Source organism: Penicillium soppii (assembly GCF_028829465.1).
Source record: "Penicillium soppii strain IBT 18220 chromosome Unknown utg000010l, whole genome shotgun sequence".
Lineage (NCBI taxonomy): Eukaryota > Fungi > Ascomycota > Eurotiomycetes > Eurotiales > Aspergillaceae > Penicillium > Penicillium soppii.
The window spans coordinates 882,163-898,333 of NW_026643240.1; the positions used below are offsets into that span (position 1 = coordinate 882,163).

The 16,171-nt window shown below is 47.9% G+C and overlaps 9 protein-coding genes across 9 annotated transcripts; 6 read left to right on the forward strand and 3 right to left on the reverse strand.

Annotated features, from left to right (window-relative positions):
- Positions 1 to 134: 134 nt before the first annotated feature.
- On the forward strand, positions 135 to 2,496 carry N7529_010988 (RIX1/PELP1 family protein; the record flags this gene model as incomplete). Its single annotated transcript, XM_057246514.1, has 2 exons — positions 135 to 467; positions 526 to 2,496. The coding sequence occupies 2 exons, from the start codon at positions 135 to 137 to the stop codon at positions 2,494 to 2,496; spliced, it is 2,304 nt and encodes a 767-aa protein (XP_057091863.1).
- Positions 2,497 to 2,600: 104 nt separating this feature from the next.
- N7529_010989 (wax synthase family protein) lies at positions 2,601 to 4,196 on the reverse strand (the record flags this gene model as incomplete). The annotated part of the gene is made up of 1 exon (XM_057246515.1): positions 2,601 to 4,196. The coding sequence occupies one exon, from the start codon at positions 4,194 to 4,196 to the stop codon at positions 2,601 to 2,603; it is 1,596 nt and encodes a 531-aa protein (XP_057091864.1).
- Positions 4,197 to 4,791: 595 nt separating this feature from the next.
- On the forward strand, positions 4,792 to 5,692 carry N7529_010990 (SDR family NAD(P)-dependent oxidoreductase; the record flags this gene model as incomplete). The annotated part of the gene is made up of 2 exons (XM_057246516.1): positions 4,792 to 4,847; positions 4,921 to 5,692. 2 exons carry the CDS (start codon positions 4,792 to 4,794, stop codon positions 5,690 to 5,692), a joined length of 828 nt encoding a protein of 275 aa, XP_057091865.1.
- Positions 5,693 to 6,382: 690 nt separating this feature from the next.
- On the reverse strand, positions 6,383 to 7,769 carry N7529_010991 (uncharacterized protein; the record flags this gene model as incomplete). Its single annotated transcript, XM_057246517.1, has 4 exons — positions 6,383 to 6,627; positions 6,687 to 7,275; positions 7,340 to 7,465; positions 7,524 to 7,769. The coding sequence occupies 4 exons, from the start codon at positions 7,767 to 7,769 to the stop codon at positions 6,383 to 6,385; spliced, it is 1,206 nt and encodes a 401-aa protein (XP_057091866.1).
- An 800-nt stretch (positions 7,770 to 8,569) lies between these two features.
- On the forward strand, positions 8,570 to 9,054 carry N7529_010992 (RidA family protein; the record flags this gene model as incomplete). Its single annotated transcript, XM_057246518.1, has 3 exons — positions 8,570 to 8,621; positions 8,684 to 8,757; positions 8,830 to 9,054. 3 exons carry the CDS (start codon positions 8,570 to 8,572, stop codon positions 9,052 to 9,054), a joined length of 351 nt encoding a protein of 116 aa, XP_057091867.1.
- A 745-nt stretch (positions 9,055 to 9,799) lies between these two features.
- On the reverse strand, positions 9,800 to 10,600 carry N7529_010993 (HpcH/HpaI aldolase family protein; the record flags this gene model as incomplete). The annotated part of the gene is made up of 1 exon (XM_057246519.1): positions 9,800 to 10,600. The coding sequence occupies one exon, from the start codon at positions 10,598 to 10,600 to the stop codon at positions 9,800 to 9,802; it is 801 nt and encodes a 266-aa protein (XP_057091868.1).
- Positions 10,601 to 11,000: 400 nt separating this feature from the next.
- On the forward strand, positions 11,001 to 11,276 carry N7529_010994 (uncharacterized protein; the record flags this gene model as incomplete). The annotated part of the gene is made up of 1 exon (XM_057246520.1): positions 11,001 to 11,276. One exon carries the CDS (start codon positions 11,001 to 11,003, stop codon positions 11,274 to 11,276), a length of 276 nt encoding a protein of 91 aa, XP_057091869.1.
- Positions 11,277 to 11,402: 126 nt separating this feature from the next.
- N7529_010995 (Major facilitator superfamily domain general substrate transporter) lies at positions 11,403 to 12,920 on the forward strand (the record flags this gene model as incomplete). The annotated part of the gene is made up of 1 exon (XM_057246521.1): positions 11,403 to 12,920. One exon carries the CDS (start codon positions 11,403 to 11,405, stop codon positions 12,918 to 12,920), a length of 1,518 nt encoding a protein of 505 aa, XP_057091870.1.
- A 614-nt stretch (positions 12,921 to 13,534) lies between these two features.
- N7529_010996 (uncharacterized protein) lies at positions 13,535 to 15,643 on the forward strand (the record flags this gene model as incomplete). Its single annotated transcript, XM_057246522.1, has 1 exon — positions 13,535 to 15,643. One exon carries the CDS (start codon positions 13,535 to 13,537, stop codon positions 15,641 to 15,643), a length of 2,109 nt encoding a protein of 702 aa, XP_057091871.1.
- Between the last annotated feature and the right edge of the window lie 528 nt (positions 15,644 to 16,171).

The window sequence follows — 16,171 nt, forward strand, 5'->3', positions numbered from 1 at the left end:
TCACATGCCCAGGTGGTCCGAGCGTTTGAGAGCGAAAAAAAAAAGTTGCGGAGATCTACTTCGTTGACCCTTCAACTCTATTTTCTGTCGGCCTGATTTTTGAGTCGCAGAACTCTTCGGAAAAGGTCTTCATCATGTCGACCGCTACATTGCGAGCTATTACGCATCGCTTAACAACTACTCCGGTCGAACAATTGCCCTCGATAGCTTCATTGCTTGCAACTTCATTGAACGATTGCGCCGCACTCCTCTCTGCCCCGCAAACTCAGAGATCTGGAAAGTCGGACTCTGAGAATGCTGTTCAAATACATAAGTTGAAGACTAGACTGGCTAGTCTGTTGCAGGATCGTAGCGTCGAGGGAAGATGGACAGCCGTTGTTCTCGTAAAGGCTGCGGTCGAAGCTGGTCAATGGGAAATTTTGCGTGGATATGAGCCCATTGTTCGCAGTTTGATTGGAATCCTGGCAGTATGAATCAACGCCTAAACTTGAAGTCATAAAGTTCAATCAATTGATTTTGTTCTAGAAACCCGATCCGATCTCTACGAGGAAGATGTGCATTATCACACTGACCCGGATTTTCCACCTCACCTACCAGTACCCAACGCTTGTCCGAGAAATCACGACTCCTCAACTCCCAGGATTCATTACTGCTGCTTTGAACTTGGTTTCTACGGTGACGAAGACTTCATCGGGCTCAACCCGGAAGCCAAAGCCCAACACCCCGTTCATGGAGATTGTTTTGCATGCCTTGCTGGAATTGATACCTAGACATATCACCATCTTCCGTCCGTTTAGCTCCCAGCTTCGATCTCTTCTCGCCGAGGTTATTGGCTCCTCTTCGCCTGCATACTTCCCAGAGCATGTCATTGACGCCGCCGAACGGCTGCTTGTCTCGCTTCATAAGTGCGCACCAAAGGACCAAGCGAGCACCGGGTGGAAAGATGATTGCAAGGCAACAATTTTGGCTATTCACCAAACAGCCGATCACGTTCTCCGCGCCGTGATTGAGCAATGGGAGTCAGTCGATGGAAGCCTGACTCACGTCCGACCAAATTACAGCCAAGAAATGAGCAACGAGGGTCCAAATAACCTTGGACTGCCAGCATGGCAAGGACTGCACACAGGTGTGGACAGGCTGATTGCACTCTTGAACATCCTCTCTGGTTTCTTGTCGACGCCATCTGCTGCAGCAGTCGCTCTTCCCTTGGGTTCTATCCTAGATGTGACCTCCCGACTGACTTCTGTGACCGTTCCTCTCACCAGTGACTCATCTCAATCTGGTATTCAGCTCAACCAGGAAATCAGCCGTGATGAGCGGGAGGGACTTTGGATGGAGCTTCCTCGCATTCATATTGCTTGCATGGGCTTGCTCTCCAACGTCGTTAGTGTATTGGAGACCAGCGCAACATCGGTAACACAGACCATCCTCGAGCAGGCCGTCTGGACTTTCAAGGGTGAGAAGTTCAATCAAGATCTTCGTTCTGCTGTCTACGGTTTACTTCGTTCCCTGGTGCCCGTCAACGGACCTGCGATGACAAAACACAGCGTGGTATCTCTGACAACTGTTCTGCGAGCTTGCTGCCATGATTTACTTCCACCGACTGGAGACTCCAGCTCGACCGGCAATGCAAGTTCTGATCCTAAGCCCAAGTCGAAAGGTGGGCAAGGGACAAACAATGCCGACGCTTTTTTGAACCCCGAATTGCAGAACTCTCGTCAGGCACAGGCTTCTCAATTCTTGGATTTGCAGCAAAATGCATCTGCACTTCTCCAGGCCGTACTAGTTTCAATTCCTGCCGAGCTCGTTCCGCCATCTGTCAGGGCTGAAGTGGACCGCACAATCATCCTGACAACCGACAAAGGTCCTATGCTTGCCAGCGTCTTGAACCCTGTTCCAGCGGCCAAGGGCCGTGGAGCAGCCTCGAGTATCATCCCTTTCTTGGTTCGTCCCTACGGTGATCAGATGGAAGTAGAGGCTCTGGTCCGGCCTAGAATGCCAGTTTTGATGACTGCGCCTGAGCTTGATGCCTATGCCGATGAAGACGAAGAAGTAGAAGGCGAGGACATGGGTGATACGGCTTATAACGCTGCGCCTAAAACATCTGAATTTTTGAAGCAACCTGTGGCAATGCCCCTGCAGGTCCCACAAGCAGATCAACCGAAGGCCATAGACCCAGTTCCTACTTTCCAAAAGCGGACCTACACGGAGGAATCTACAACAGAGGAGCCAACATCCCAGAAGCAGGATGTTCAGGTCAAAAAGGCACGATTTGAGGAACTTGTTCCAAGTACTTCGAATCAGAAGCCGTTCTCTCAGCCAGCTCTCGCAGTTACTCAAGCCGAGGCTCCTAAGGTGTCAGCGTCAGTCTCCACGATCCCTACTACTTTGGCCCCCCAAGCTACACTAGAGGATGATAGCGATGACGAACTGCCCACACTGAACGTCGACTCTGACACTGATGAAGAAGATGATGATGTAACGATGGAGGGATAATTGTAATTAGTTCATATCTGAGCACTGAATCATATACTTTCAGTGTGCACTCCTTTGTCTTATGCCATGAATATATCCAAAGCAATCCAATAATCTCCCTATTTCTATAAGACCCGTATGCCACTTCCCCAATATGAACCATCACTCCAATATCGGAACCACGGATCTCTCCAACACCACCACCCTTCACCTGGCGATCCAAATCCTAGACCACGCAGTGGGCTAACTGGAACCGGTTCCATCAACCACAGACCTCCCCTCGCAAAATCGTCCGCAACGAAACGACCCGAAACCATCAGCCAACAAAAGACAAACAAGAAGTTTGCTGTCCGTCTTAGCCATCTCGGTGTACCACCAAGGGGTAATATTGGGAAGATAACCGTCTTGAAAACCTGCTCAGCCAAAATTGCGAAACTCTGCAAAGTGAAAAACAAAAACGGCCCCGACACAGGATATGTACTTGCTAATTGGGTATGGCTTCCACAAGCATGGACAAAGCCGCTTGTACAGAAAGCCACCACCACGTACGTAACGCGTCTGAACTGCGGGTGAGACACTAAGCTAGCGGGAAGCAGGGAGAGAATCCAGCGCGCTGTGTTCATGAATCCATTCCGGAAAAGCTGGTGCCACCATCGGCCCCAACAGCCTGCCAGGCCATAATCAAGGACCGACTGAACGAATGGTCCGAATGCATCCGAATACAACCATGAAGCACCGAGCGGTGCGGCGGTGAGATTCCGGGCTCCGTTGGGGAATACGAGAGACAATCCCAGGAAGAACAAGGGGTTCAAGGACGTCACAACCTCGAGAGCAAAGAAGACGGCCCCAGCGCTGTATATAGTGCGGCAGAGCTGTGCTAGGACGGGGTGGACTGCGAGGCCTGGGAAATAATAGAATGGGAATGGTGGCGGCGAGAGTGAGTTTGCTGGGGCGATGCCTCGAAAATAGGGATCTGACATTAAGATGATCTTCAAGAAATCCAAAACAAGATATCCTATGACGAATTTGCGAAATGCAGCCCAAAGCCTCTCTTGCCCGGTGGGATAAGTTGAGTCTTCCTGTGCATTGATCTTTTCTGAAAATCCTGAATGCAATTGTCTGTGAATTGAGCGTGGAAGAGGAACCAGATGTGGTACTCGCCAATTCCATTCTGGTCCTCTCAGGTTAAAGAGCAGCCCGACAGACCAATCGAGGCGATGCGAAAACTTTGGAGGGTAAGACTGCCAAAGAAAAGCATTGGTATCCTGTTGTTCAGATAGTGAAATGCTCAAATCAAGCGGCTCTTCAGCAACGCTGTTTGTATTTTTGTTGAAATGTGTACTTTTCTGGTGCTGGACACCAGGCTTTCGTTCAATTCGCTTGAAGTCACGTTCGATATTTGTGAAGATAAACAACGTAGCAGTCCATATTAGCCACCATGCTGTCATCAGACCAAGCATATAGCCATTTCCTCCAACAACGGCGCGTCTGTTCTGCAAGATTTCAATTGCAATACCGACGCAAAGGGCAAACAGCACTTTCCGAAAATATTTCCCGCCTCTGCTTGAAGGAATGACGAGGCCTATAATGGGCAAAGCATGGATAATGACAATATGGTATAAAAATATTGGTTTATAGATACCCTGCTCAATCACAAAATCTAGCTCCGTTTGGAAGTTCTTAGCCAAATCCCTGTAAGAGCCATGGCGTGGATCGGCCATGTGGGACGCCACTGCCTCGGCACCTGATGCACGAAAAGTACGTAAATGTACTACTTGAAGATCGACGTTCGTCACAGATTGATGGAGCCTCCTGAATGAGTAATATTCAGGGGTGAAATGATTATGAAATGGAACTTTGGATTGGATTTGTAGCACGACGTCAACGCGAGAGTTGTCACAAACAAGCAATTATTTCATCACGTGTTTACTCTGATGCCTCAGGTTACAAATCCTATTGATTTATCTGAAGTATCCTCCATCTTCAAAATGATTACAATTTTATAATGGATAGTCTACATGTGTCAAGATATTCAACTATCGCACCTCAAAATGACTATCAATTCAATTAGATACTAATTCTCCCAATGAAACACGAGCATCGACCACTATCTACCCGGTAAACGTTGGGAGGAGCTCCTCCCGAGCTCTTTATCACAGTGGATCTATGCAGGGAATCTAGATGACCTGCATTCGGTCAGTGACCATGCTGGATAAGCTCTAAATTCAGCGGGGTAGATGCTGAATAGAATATTCAGTATCTAAAAGTGTAACAGTGCAATCATCCCCCCGGATCCCTATACTTTTTGTTCCCAAAATGTCCCTCAACCAAATACAAGGTCGTCTAGCCCTAATTACAGGTGCATCGGGAGGGTAAGCTTCCAATTGACTATCGGTTTTTAAAAATGCGAATAGAAAGTAATTAACAGTGATTCTACGGTTTCAGCATAGGTGCAGCTTGCGCACACCAACTTGCACAACATGGAGTCCATCTCGCCTTGACCTACTCAACCAATTTGACTTCGATGAATACCATTGTTGCCGACATTCAATCCAGGAATACCGACCAGAAGCTTCGCATCTCAATCCACCAGGTCGATGTTGGTTCCTCTGATCAGATCGGGGCCATGTTTCAACAAATTGATGCTGAACACGGCCAACGACCAGACATTCTTGTCTCAAACGCTGGATACGGAAAGCGAATTCCCGATGTGTCCGATATCTCCCTTGAGGAGTTTGATTTTACTATTAATATCAACCTTCGCGCTTCATTCATCCTGGTAAAGGGAGCGGTGGGGCATATGAAGGCCCAAAAATGGGGGCGCATCATCTTCATGTCCTCAATTGCAGCCCAGGGTGGAGGTATCAACGGATGTCGTGAGCTATTGCATTTTTTCGCTTCTGTTAAGAATTTGAGCCAATATCTAACCTTTCGTCTTGTTCTAGACTACGCAGCTTCCAAGGGCGGTCTTACCGGTATGATGAAGAATCTCTCCACCCGTCTGGCCGAGTATAATATCAGCGTCAACGATGTGGCCCCGGCTATGATCGGGGATACTGGAATGCTTTCTTCTGCAGCAGCATTCCCTGAAGTGGCGGCGAGTGTCCCACTCAAACGGCTAGGAACTCCAGAGGAAGCGGCAAATGTCGTTACTATGTTAGCGAAGACTGGCTATATGACTGGTCAGACTCTTTTGTTGGCTGGAGGATTGAAATAGACCACTATGTAGTACTTTATAGGGCAGAAGTAATATTACATGGTTTTATTATTCAACTCTATACTAAATTTTGCTACAAATCCCTCTGAAAATGCGAAGAATGCGTGGCACATTCTCTTTGCGAACACCCATGATTGTTTGGCTTGTGACGGAATGATCATGCAGAAATATAGTCTCAACTTCGAAGGCTTTAGCACAAGTCTACCCACCATTTTAATATAACCTTGGAGATAGTAAGGGCTACTAGGTACATTCGGCACACAGTTCTAGAAATACTGCGACACTTCTGAATGCTTGTCTTTGGTCATCTTTCAAGTTGTACAATTTCGAACATTGTTCATATTGGGTTTCCCTTCATATTGTCTATGATATCTTCCAATCCTCGTAGTTATTGTGGAAGGAGAGCGTTTCGCATTGGAGTATGGGTATATGCGCATTTGTGTTAACTCAGTTGTATTTGATTCCAAGGTTGGAGTAACTCGGTGTGCCAATAATTCAAATAAATCACGAATGGAGCTCAGGCTTTTGCAGATACCGGGTACCCAGAGTGGTAATATATATAAGAAGTAATCGAATTGGAACGCTACATGAATATCAATCTCGCGTACAGTCCGTCAGCATCTGCCTCTAAAAGAACTGGGGTAATCATATCAAAACAGCACACCCATACACAGTCCACATTTGCATCATTCAGACGGGCAGGACAACCTTAACACCCATGTACTCTCGTTGATGCATGATCTTGCCGTCAATGAGTACCTGATCAGCACCAACTCTGTTGCGGATCTGGTCCGTAGGATCGGTAGCAGTGGAAATCTGGATTTCGCGCCATTGGCGGTTGGTGGGTACGAGCTTTCCTTGGGATGTGAGGTTCTTGAACTCCTTATAGACGCCTTGCTCTTCGATACAACCTTCTCGTTGAATTAGAGGTGAAGCTGGGGGGTAAAGTCAGCATAATACTTATCAAATCTCTTATACAAGTCAAGTTACTCACCTGAGGCAGGACCCATGCGCAACTCCCCAACAGAGCTGTTAAAAAGGACCAAAGAGAGACGCTCCTGGTCAATTTGGTCGACAGGAGGCTTGTAGACACGATGACGCGTAGCCTTGAAGTGACCACCAGAGACAATCTCCAGGGTATCACCGATGTTAATGACAAGAGCACCGGGCTTGTAGGGCACGTAGTACCACTGCTCGTCGCGGCCCCAGATCTGGAGGCAAGAGACAGGAACGGAGAACAAGAGTGTGGTCAGACCAAAGTCGGTGTGGCCGTGCATACGGAGGCCCTTGGAAGCCTCTTGGGTCTTCTTCTGGACGGGCCGGAATAGTGCATGACGGAAGTAGCCCTCACCGGTTGGGCTGCCGTGGGACTGCACATTATCCCAAAGGTAGTCATCGGGCAATTCGAGAACGCGGGAGAAGAGAGTGAGGAGACGGCGGTTGACGGACTTTGTCAAGTAGTTCGAGAACGCCTCAATCTCATCCATGAAGGGGTGCAGGCATTTAGGCACACGGTTGATATCCTCCCAGTCAGGCTTGTACCAGTTGAACTGCTCAATTCCGTCTTCGGGCCCGGGGGTGCGCTGAAGGAGAAACATGTATCATCAGTAAAGGGTTGAAATCGCTATAGGTATGCGGCTCTCTCACCTTGAATCCAAAGGGATGCTTGTAGCCGGACCATTCACCAGTCTCAGGGTTGAACAGCAGACGCTCCTTGTCTTCTTCGCTGATATTGTGGTATAAATATTGGGCAAGAGAAAATTGACGGTGAAGCTAATCAAAGAGATATCAGTGATACTTGTCTTGTCATAATACAAAAGAATGGTCTTACCTGTTCTAGAGAGATTCCGTAGTTCTCCAAGAACAGAAACCCGTCGTCGCGAATAGCAATTTTGACCCGCTGGACAAGGTCGTCAACAACGGCAGGGTCATCTGAGTCCATCAAAGAAAGATCAATGGAACTGAGCTCAGCAAAGTTCTCCTTTTGCTGAGTTACCGGGGGAGGAATCCATGTTGGCACGAAAGGCTTGCCCGCAAGGTCCGCAGAAGGAGGGTTGAAGGGGGCTGAAGGTGCCATGGTTTGCTGCTTGTAAAGGATAGCTGTTTCTGTGATCGATGGAGAAGACAATACTTGGAAGACAAATATCTGATCAAGTCTTATATCTTTATAACAATCTCATGATATGACTTGTGAAACCCTATCGGTATATCCGATATCCGGGGAGGTAACATGCGACATGCCTCATTCGGTTAGATAGAGGAGAGCAGGATTATCGAAGTCGGCTAGTATTGTTCCTTTGAATCCTAACCATACTTACCTGCTCTTTTCTCCACATTCTTTTACTTCTGATCTCTTATCTTAGATGGGAGCTCCTCTGTCTTGGTGTGAAAAATAGCCCTAGTTGAAGAATACCAGGTGCCAATCCTTAAGCATAAACTACAGAGTTCGCGCTAGACCCAAACAGGAAGAAGATTGACAAGTTAAATTACGGGGGAGGGATGCAACTCGTGATTACGGCCACATCGTCATTCATGAGATTTGCGCTAATAATGACGGGCTAGTAGTACTTATGTCAATATGGCCGCAATCAGCAGTTCCACACATGTGCTCCTCCCACTCCTCCCACTCCTCCCAGACTTCCCATACTTCCCCTATATTCTGCAATGATAATATTGACCTTAAAGATTTACAGAGCATGCTCCTCCACAATTATGATGAGTGTTTGCCCCTCTCGATCGGCGAGACATCAAAGATAGAGGAATGTGAGGGGTAGCTTTGAGCAATTTAAACAAGGTCCATAGCTACTTTTGAATCTCAAACTATTGAAAACTCTCGAACTCAATTCTCTACCAACCCTATTCAACAAATCCGCCAAAATGTCTCGTCAGCTTATCTCCAGCGAAAAGTTCCCTACCAAGCCTCACAACTGTGAGTTTTGCAAGAAAATCGTTCCTCATGCTCTTAAACAGCAACTGACCATTTGGTTGCAGGCCCTGCTGTCAAGGTCCCCGGTCTCGTTTTCTGTGCAGGCCAAACTGCTACGGGAGAGATTAAGCAAGCCACTGTAGGAACATACTTGATCTCATTTAGTCCAATTGGTGCAATTGACTGACTTCGCTTTTTTTTTATGGCATAGAGAACCGTTCTACAAAACCTAAAGGAAGTTCTCGAGCTTTCTGGCTCTTCCCTTGAGCAGGTTGTCAAGTACAATGTCTACCTCGCAGATATGAAGGACTTTGCCGCCATGAACGAGGCTTACATCGATTTCCTCCCCCAGCCTATGCCCTCCCGTTCATGCCTTCAAGCTGTGGCTCCTGGAAATGGAACCGTGATCGAGATTGAATGTATTGCACAGGCTTAGATTATGACATCATGAAAATTGCACAAATTTAGACAAAAAATTTCGAATAACCTTTTACAACAAACCAATCGTCCTAATGTTGCTGTTGCTTTAGAAATAGTAACTGATAGATGCGATCTTGTCATTCAGAACACTTCTTCCCGGGGAGTATTGTGATAAATTGAGTATTTTATGCGTCGTGATTAGCCAGTGGTGGTACTTCCAACTAGAACACGGAGGAGATAGATGGCTCCTTATACAGACAGTCAACGATGGCCAACTGAACTAGTCTCCATCGTCCCTATGTATTCTTTCGAGTACAGCCCTAGATTAGATGGATTTTTTACAAGAGAGAAAGCACTCTAAAATCCAGGAGCCAGCTCTGTGCTAAGCGCAAGGATATATATGTGCTGTTCATGTTCGCAACAAAAGCTCAACAAATATAGCTTCAAGATACAATCGGAGGCGCTCCGAAGCTGGCTACGTACTTGAAGTCTATAATGTTTTCGTGTACTTTTGACAAGTGTTTCTACCTTTATTTTGGTTTTTTTCCAATCGACATCATTTTGGGTGTCGTCCACACACTCTTCTTGTAAGAAGACTGAAGTTATTGCAGCGGAATAACTTCACATCAGCTGCTTTTATACACTGTGCACACCATGTAACTCGTGTGTGGAAGATATGAATGGAAAGTGAATCTTCTAGTTCAAAATTTATATGAAGATCTATAAAAACATTAAAGGTATCATAAGACATGCCAGAAAGATCATGAGCGAGCAACCTCGAACTCTGCCATATACCAGTTCTGGATGGCCTTAGTATCACCAGTGATGGCAACGGTATCATATCTTTCGCGTGCCTCCTTAGCGGCAGCGCCATTGTTGACCATGCGACCCGCCCACTTGCCGTGCTTGCGCGCAGCAGCAATAATCTTATCAACAGCAGAGACGAACTCAGGCTCGTCGCCGCGTGCAGGTGTGTATCCAAGCAGAGACTGGGCAAGGTCATTGGGACCAATGAACACTAGGTCAACACCGGGCACAGCGCAGATAGCATCAACGTTTTCGACACCAGCGCGGGTCTCTATTTGAATCATGGTGATGATTGTCTCGTTGGCAGACTTCATGTACTCGGGAGTTGTGAGGCCGTGGCCGATAGCAGGGAAGGCTGAGCCTTGGCCGCGCACACCCTGGGGAGGGAACTTGGAGGAAGCCACAATTTGTTCAGCTTCTTGGGCGTTGTTGATCTGAGGGACCATGATGCCATGGGCACCGGTGTCGAGGGCGCGCTTGAGAATATCGTGAGCAGGGCCGCGGATGCGAATGACCGGAGAGACTCCAAGGGCAGAGATAGCAGCGACAGAATTGTGCATGGCATCGTCGCCAATATGTCCGTGCTCGCAGTCGATGATGATACCGTCGACTCCAGTTAGGGCAACGATCTGGGCCTGGCGAATGGAGGGAATGGCCATGAAGGTCATAAGCGGGAACTCGCCGGCCTTGATTTTATTGAGGAGTTTCAATCGAGAGTTATCGATTGAGGTTGTGAGAGCAGTAGGGTAGGCCATTATGTCGGTAGAGGGTATAGAGACAGTAGTTTGAGATAGTCTGTTGAAGAAGGAATTTATGAGTAGGATATAGAGAAAGAGTCGATAAGATGCTTGTTTAAGTATCAATAGCTTGGTCAACCCCTCCTCAACCCCTCATCTATCTAAAATAAAATGATTGACAAAAAATTGTAAGCTTCAAGAGCTCTCGCATGTAGTTGAGGCCGGCGGCGTGACTAGTGGCAAATGGACGGAGTCGGCTTATCGGACACTCTACAGAATGTAATAGCGGCCCTCCCGAAAAGGCCAATCTATTGCGGGGAACTGACCGTCTAGAAAGTATTTTTGCTCGAAAGGCCGCAAAACGCTTCTGTATCTCGGAGGATAGCCTCACCTCCCCGCCTGCACCTCCAAAAACTTCATGTCGCCCTGCGAGAGCTCCTCCCAGGCCTGGCTCATGTACCCCGGATCTCAACCAAAGCTAACATCTGGGGTAATCGATTCCAATTGGACGGATAACCATTGGGCGCTCCTTAACCCTCCTATCTATCTACTTATCAAGTTATCAAGTCTGCGAATGACCGCCACTCGACCAATCAATGCCTCACAATTCTTTGGAAAGGAGTCCTGGTCATTAGTTGACTCGGATATCCGTGATGACACCCGGCTAACTGGGCAAGATAACGGTCTGAGTTGAACTATATAGGGAGGGGGAGCTCAGTATAATTCTAAAGACCACACAGACTGCAACACTCTTTGTGCAACATCTTTTTCATATTCCCCTGCTGCAGCATTCTTGGCAAACCAGATTTACTTCATCTTCATGTCCTTCCCTATGGACACCAAAAAGAACCCGGACTTAGCCCTCGACGAAGACAATGTCTCGTCTGCTGAAGGGCAAGTCGACACGGCGTACAACCGGATGCCTGACTCCCTTCAGAGTCTCAGTGACGATGAGTTCAAAGCCCTCAACAAAAGGATTGTCCGCAAGGTTGACCTTTTTGTCCTCCCTACCATCGGTATCCTGTACATTTTGAACTACATCGATCGCCAGAACTTGGCTGCGGCCAAGCTCCAGGGCATCATGGAAGACTTGAACATGTCCACTGAGCAATTTGCCACGGCCGTATCTATCCTCTTCGTCGGTTATCTCCCCTTTCAAATTCCCAGCAACCTCCTCATCACCAAGTTTTCACGACCGGGCATGTATATTTGTGTCGCCGTGGCGATCTGGGGTTGTATATCGGCGTGCACTGCGGTTGTCAAGACTTACGGTCAACTTCTTGCTGTAAGAGCTGTCCTAGGTGCTGCTGAGGCCGTATTCTTTCCCGGTGCCATCTACTACCTCTCGGCTTGGTACACAAAGATGGAGCTGGGGAAGCGTATTGCTGGTCTCTACATTGCTCAACAAGTCGGAAATGCCTTCGGTGGTCTTTTCGCCGCAGCTATCCTCCAACTTGATGGACACTACGGTATTCGCGGTTGGCAATGGTTGTTTATTATTGAGGGAAGTGCCACCGTCGGCATCGGCATCATTTGTGCCTGTATCATGCCTGAATTTCCCCACAACAGCCGCATCCTCTCCCAGATTGAACGTGACTGTGCTGTGTGGCGTATTGAGTCCGAGGCCGGTGCAGCAGAGGGAACAGAGAACGAGAGCGTATTGAAAGGCTTTGCCAAAGCGCTTGCTGATCCAAAGTTAATCCTTCTCATCTTCTGTAACATGCTGTCCCAGACACAAGGCTCCATTGCCAACTACTTCCCTACCCTCGTCAGCTCCCTCAACTTCTCCAGCACCATCAGCCTGCTGCTCACCGCACCCCCATACATCCTCGCCGGTATCGTCTACTACGGCCTTATGTTCTACTCCGATCGCAAGAACACCGTCTACCCAATCATCCTCATCTGCATTGCCATCTCGATCGTTATGTACATCATTCCGATGGCAACCACCAACGTCGGTGCCAGATACTTCTCCATGATGATCCTTCCTTTCGCCTCCGTCGGCCCTCAACTGCTCCTATACAAGACAATCAACCTACACTTGGCTCGACCTGTCTCCAAGCGAGCAGCGGCCTCTGCCTTGGTCAATGCCATTGGTGGCACATCCAATATCTGGGCCTCATATCTCTACTTCGGTGAACCTCACTTCTTCGCTGCCTTTGGCACTTTGATGGGTGCTGCTATATTGTTTGGATTCACAATCACCGCGTACCGCTGGCTCGTACTGCGCGAGAACAGGCGCCTGGACTCGGGAGACCCAGCGCAAATCGCTTTGGTTAAAAAGGGTGGTGTCACTGATGAAATGATCCAGCTTAACTGGCGCTATGAGATGTTCTAATGGGTTTAATTGGGGTTTGTTTTTCCGTTTGTATATTGCTGGGAGTTGGTCCATACTGTTACGTTGAGCAAGAAAATATATATTGTACCATGAAACCCCACTGTCTTGGTTCCTTCCGAAACAATGGCCTTCCACCAAGGCGAAATATTGCCCAAGGTTATTCCCCAAATGTGCGACTATGTATACGTACCTAGTTACTAGTTATACTTGTATAACTCCACGTGATAGCCCAGCACGTGACACATGGTTAAACGCTCCGAAATGGCTCGTGCGCCGATATCTGCTGATAACTCGACCTTCGCTGAGTGGTCAGTGTCAGATAAGGCCCCACAGCCCATTTATTTTGTGATCGATTTGGTAATGCTGCTGATAGTCTATTTCGATAACTCCATTGTACATATGTTGTTGTATAGAATATTCATGGTGATGTGCTAAAATATCTTCACTTCTACATATATCCCCCTGTAAGTAGAACCTCGTGGAGTGCGAAGCGGACTGGTGCCGTGCGGAGAACCCCGGCGTTTGCGTGGGGTATTGTCCCCGGATTTTGTCCGTTCCCATGACTGATACATTTAATGTTGTTGACAGCTTGCTCCATTTCCCCCGCCTCAATCATGTCTGTTTCGCAGGTGAAAACGATGCCGCCGTACCAGCCATTCCAATGTCTGGTCTGCCAAAGTCGGTTTACTCGCCATGAAAACCTCAAGCGACATTCAGCTCTACATTCCCGCTCTCAGGCTGAGGCGTCGCTCCCCTGTGACTTTTGCCACGCAACATTTTCCCGCCCAGACTTGCGCAGTAGACATATGAAAAGAAAACATCCAGAACAGGAGCAGCGACGAGTGCCAAAGAGGACGCAGCGTCAATCGGCATCCAGGCAAGACAGGGCGCACTCTTCTGTATCACCGACGGCCGTCTCACCTACTGGAAGTCAGGGAGCCATGAGCTCCCCGGGGTCTACACATTCGAGTCCTGGACAGGAAATGGGAATTGAGGGGGCGACATGGAATCCGGCGATGCGGTATCAGCAACAGTTCGAGCCTGGTCAACTGGTGGAAACCACTAATCTTGCGACTAGGGCATCTGTGAGTACTGGGGTTGCGAAGACTCAGCTTACGACAAATACACTCCATCAACAGACCTCGCTGGCTGAGACTAGCTTCATCGATCAGATTGTGCAAGATGCTGCAGATTTGGAACGTAGCTTGCTTATGGAAACCTCTTTCCTGAAGTCTACCGATCAGCTTGAACCCCGGATACACCCGATGAACAACCAAAACGATCCGCTTGACACAAGTATGGATGAATTTAACTTCAACCAACCTATTTTTGATCGACTCTCGCCAAATGACATACCTCAGCTCCAGGACGATTGGTCCCCGACTGCCCTTCAAATATCACGGGGCTGCGATCTCTTTTTCACTCGAGTCTCACACTTCTTACCTTTTCTCCATTCCCCAACATTTGACCCGACACAGTCTCCTCCACATTTAGTCTTGAGTATGCTCTCCCTTGCCTATCAACATGGCGAGGATCCAGAATGTGGCAACCAAGAAGGCTCAGGCGAAAGCTTTTCCATACGTTGTTTTCATCGAGCTCGGGCTCTTCTTGCTTCCGATGAAGAAAGACCAAATGCCACAACAATGATTACAACGCTAGTTCAGTCATATTTGCTTCTCCAGATATGTGCCATGATGTATCTTTGCGGCGACAACTCAGCTTCAGGTCTCAAGATGCATTCCCATATGATTTCCCTTGCCCGGGCCGGGCGAATGACACAGCCACTACCAGTTGAATCTGGTGCGACTGCAGACTTGGAGTCACTATGGCGAGAATTCGTCAAAGCGGAGTCACACAAGCGAACACTCTTTGCAGTCCACCAGATTGATGCATTGTGGTACCAATTCCTCTCTATCCCCCGCTCCATCTCACACCTCGAAATCAAACATGATCTGCCCTGCCCGCAAGATCAGTGGGCATCTTCATCATCTGCTGAATGGGCCCATCGACAACTAGTGGCCAGGAATTCCGGTCCTTCTGTCAAATACACTGATGCAGTTCGACGTTTCATCTCCTCTGATGCCGATATCGCTTCTATCTCGGCATTCGACCCATATGGTGCAATTAATATCGCCCAATTCTTGATTTCCAGCGCCCGGGAGATCTCAGGCTGGTCTACCATGACCGGAATCCTGAGCATGGAGAGGTTTGGGGCGCTCAGATCCTCCCTAGTCGTACTGGGCCCTTTCATCTGTCCTGAGACACATACCTCACAGACACAGCACGCAATATTCTGTGCTGCAACCTGGGAAACCGCCATGATAGAGCTGCAAATGTGGTCACCTTCCCATACCGGTGGCATCGTGGAAAGCAGCATAGATGCTGTCTTGAGCCAGTCAACATACCTAGGTACATCGCGATTTCTGTGCGATGCAGACACTGCGAAAGCAATTTTGCCACATGTCAACTGGTTTTTGCGATATCTTGATGAAACATTGGTCCCAGACTCTGAGGCACCCTGGGTTGCCTTGTACGCATACAAAGCTTTTTTGATTGCCTGGCAACTACTAAGCGGTGGGGTGTCTGGTGCGATGGAGGCTGTGGGCATTCGTGATGGGGATCTAGAGGGTGCTATGCTGTGGGCGAGGAATGTGTTTCAACGGAGACAGAAATGGCAACTTGGGAAATTGATATTGTCATGTCTGGATGAGCTGTGTAAATGATTGTGTATTATTATGCTTAGATTCAAGACTATTAATGTACATTGAGACCATCTTCGCTTCATCTAAAGGTCACCAGCCATAAATATCAGAAAGAAGGATGATGTTGCTTTCTAGAGCTATATTGCAATCTTTTCTCTCGTCTTTCTCTTCTTTTTTCTTTAGATTAAGATGTCTAGGCAATACAGTTTTTTCTCTTTCTCCTCTGCTTTTGGAGAAATCCAGCATGATCGCAGTAGTTCCGACACGAGTATACTACAGGCAAAATAAGTTGGAGTCTGGAGTAAACGTGTCGCCGTACCTAGCCTTGGCGGGGTCTGGGCGTGGCTCGAGGTGGAGAATCAAGCGGTGAGGGATCAGAGCGAATCATAGATCCATTCAGCCGGGGACGTGTCATTCACGCACTAAACCTCAATTGGCCATGTCGCGTAAGTGAACAAACATGTCTCTTATGGATATTTTCTTGAAAATATGTTGAAAATTGTACTCTAAATACACTAGAATACTTGTTTGATTCTCAATTGAATCTTC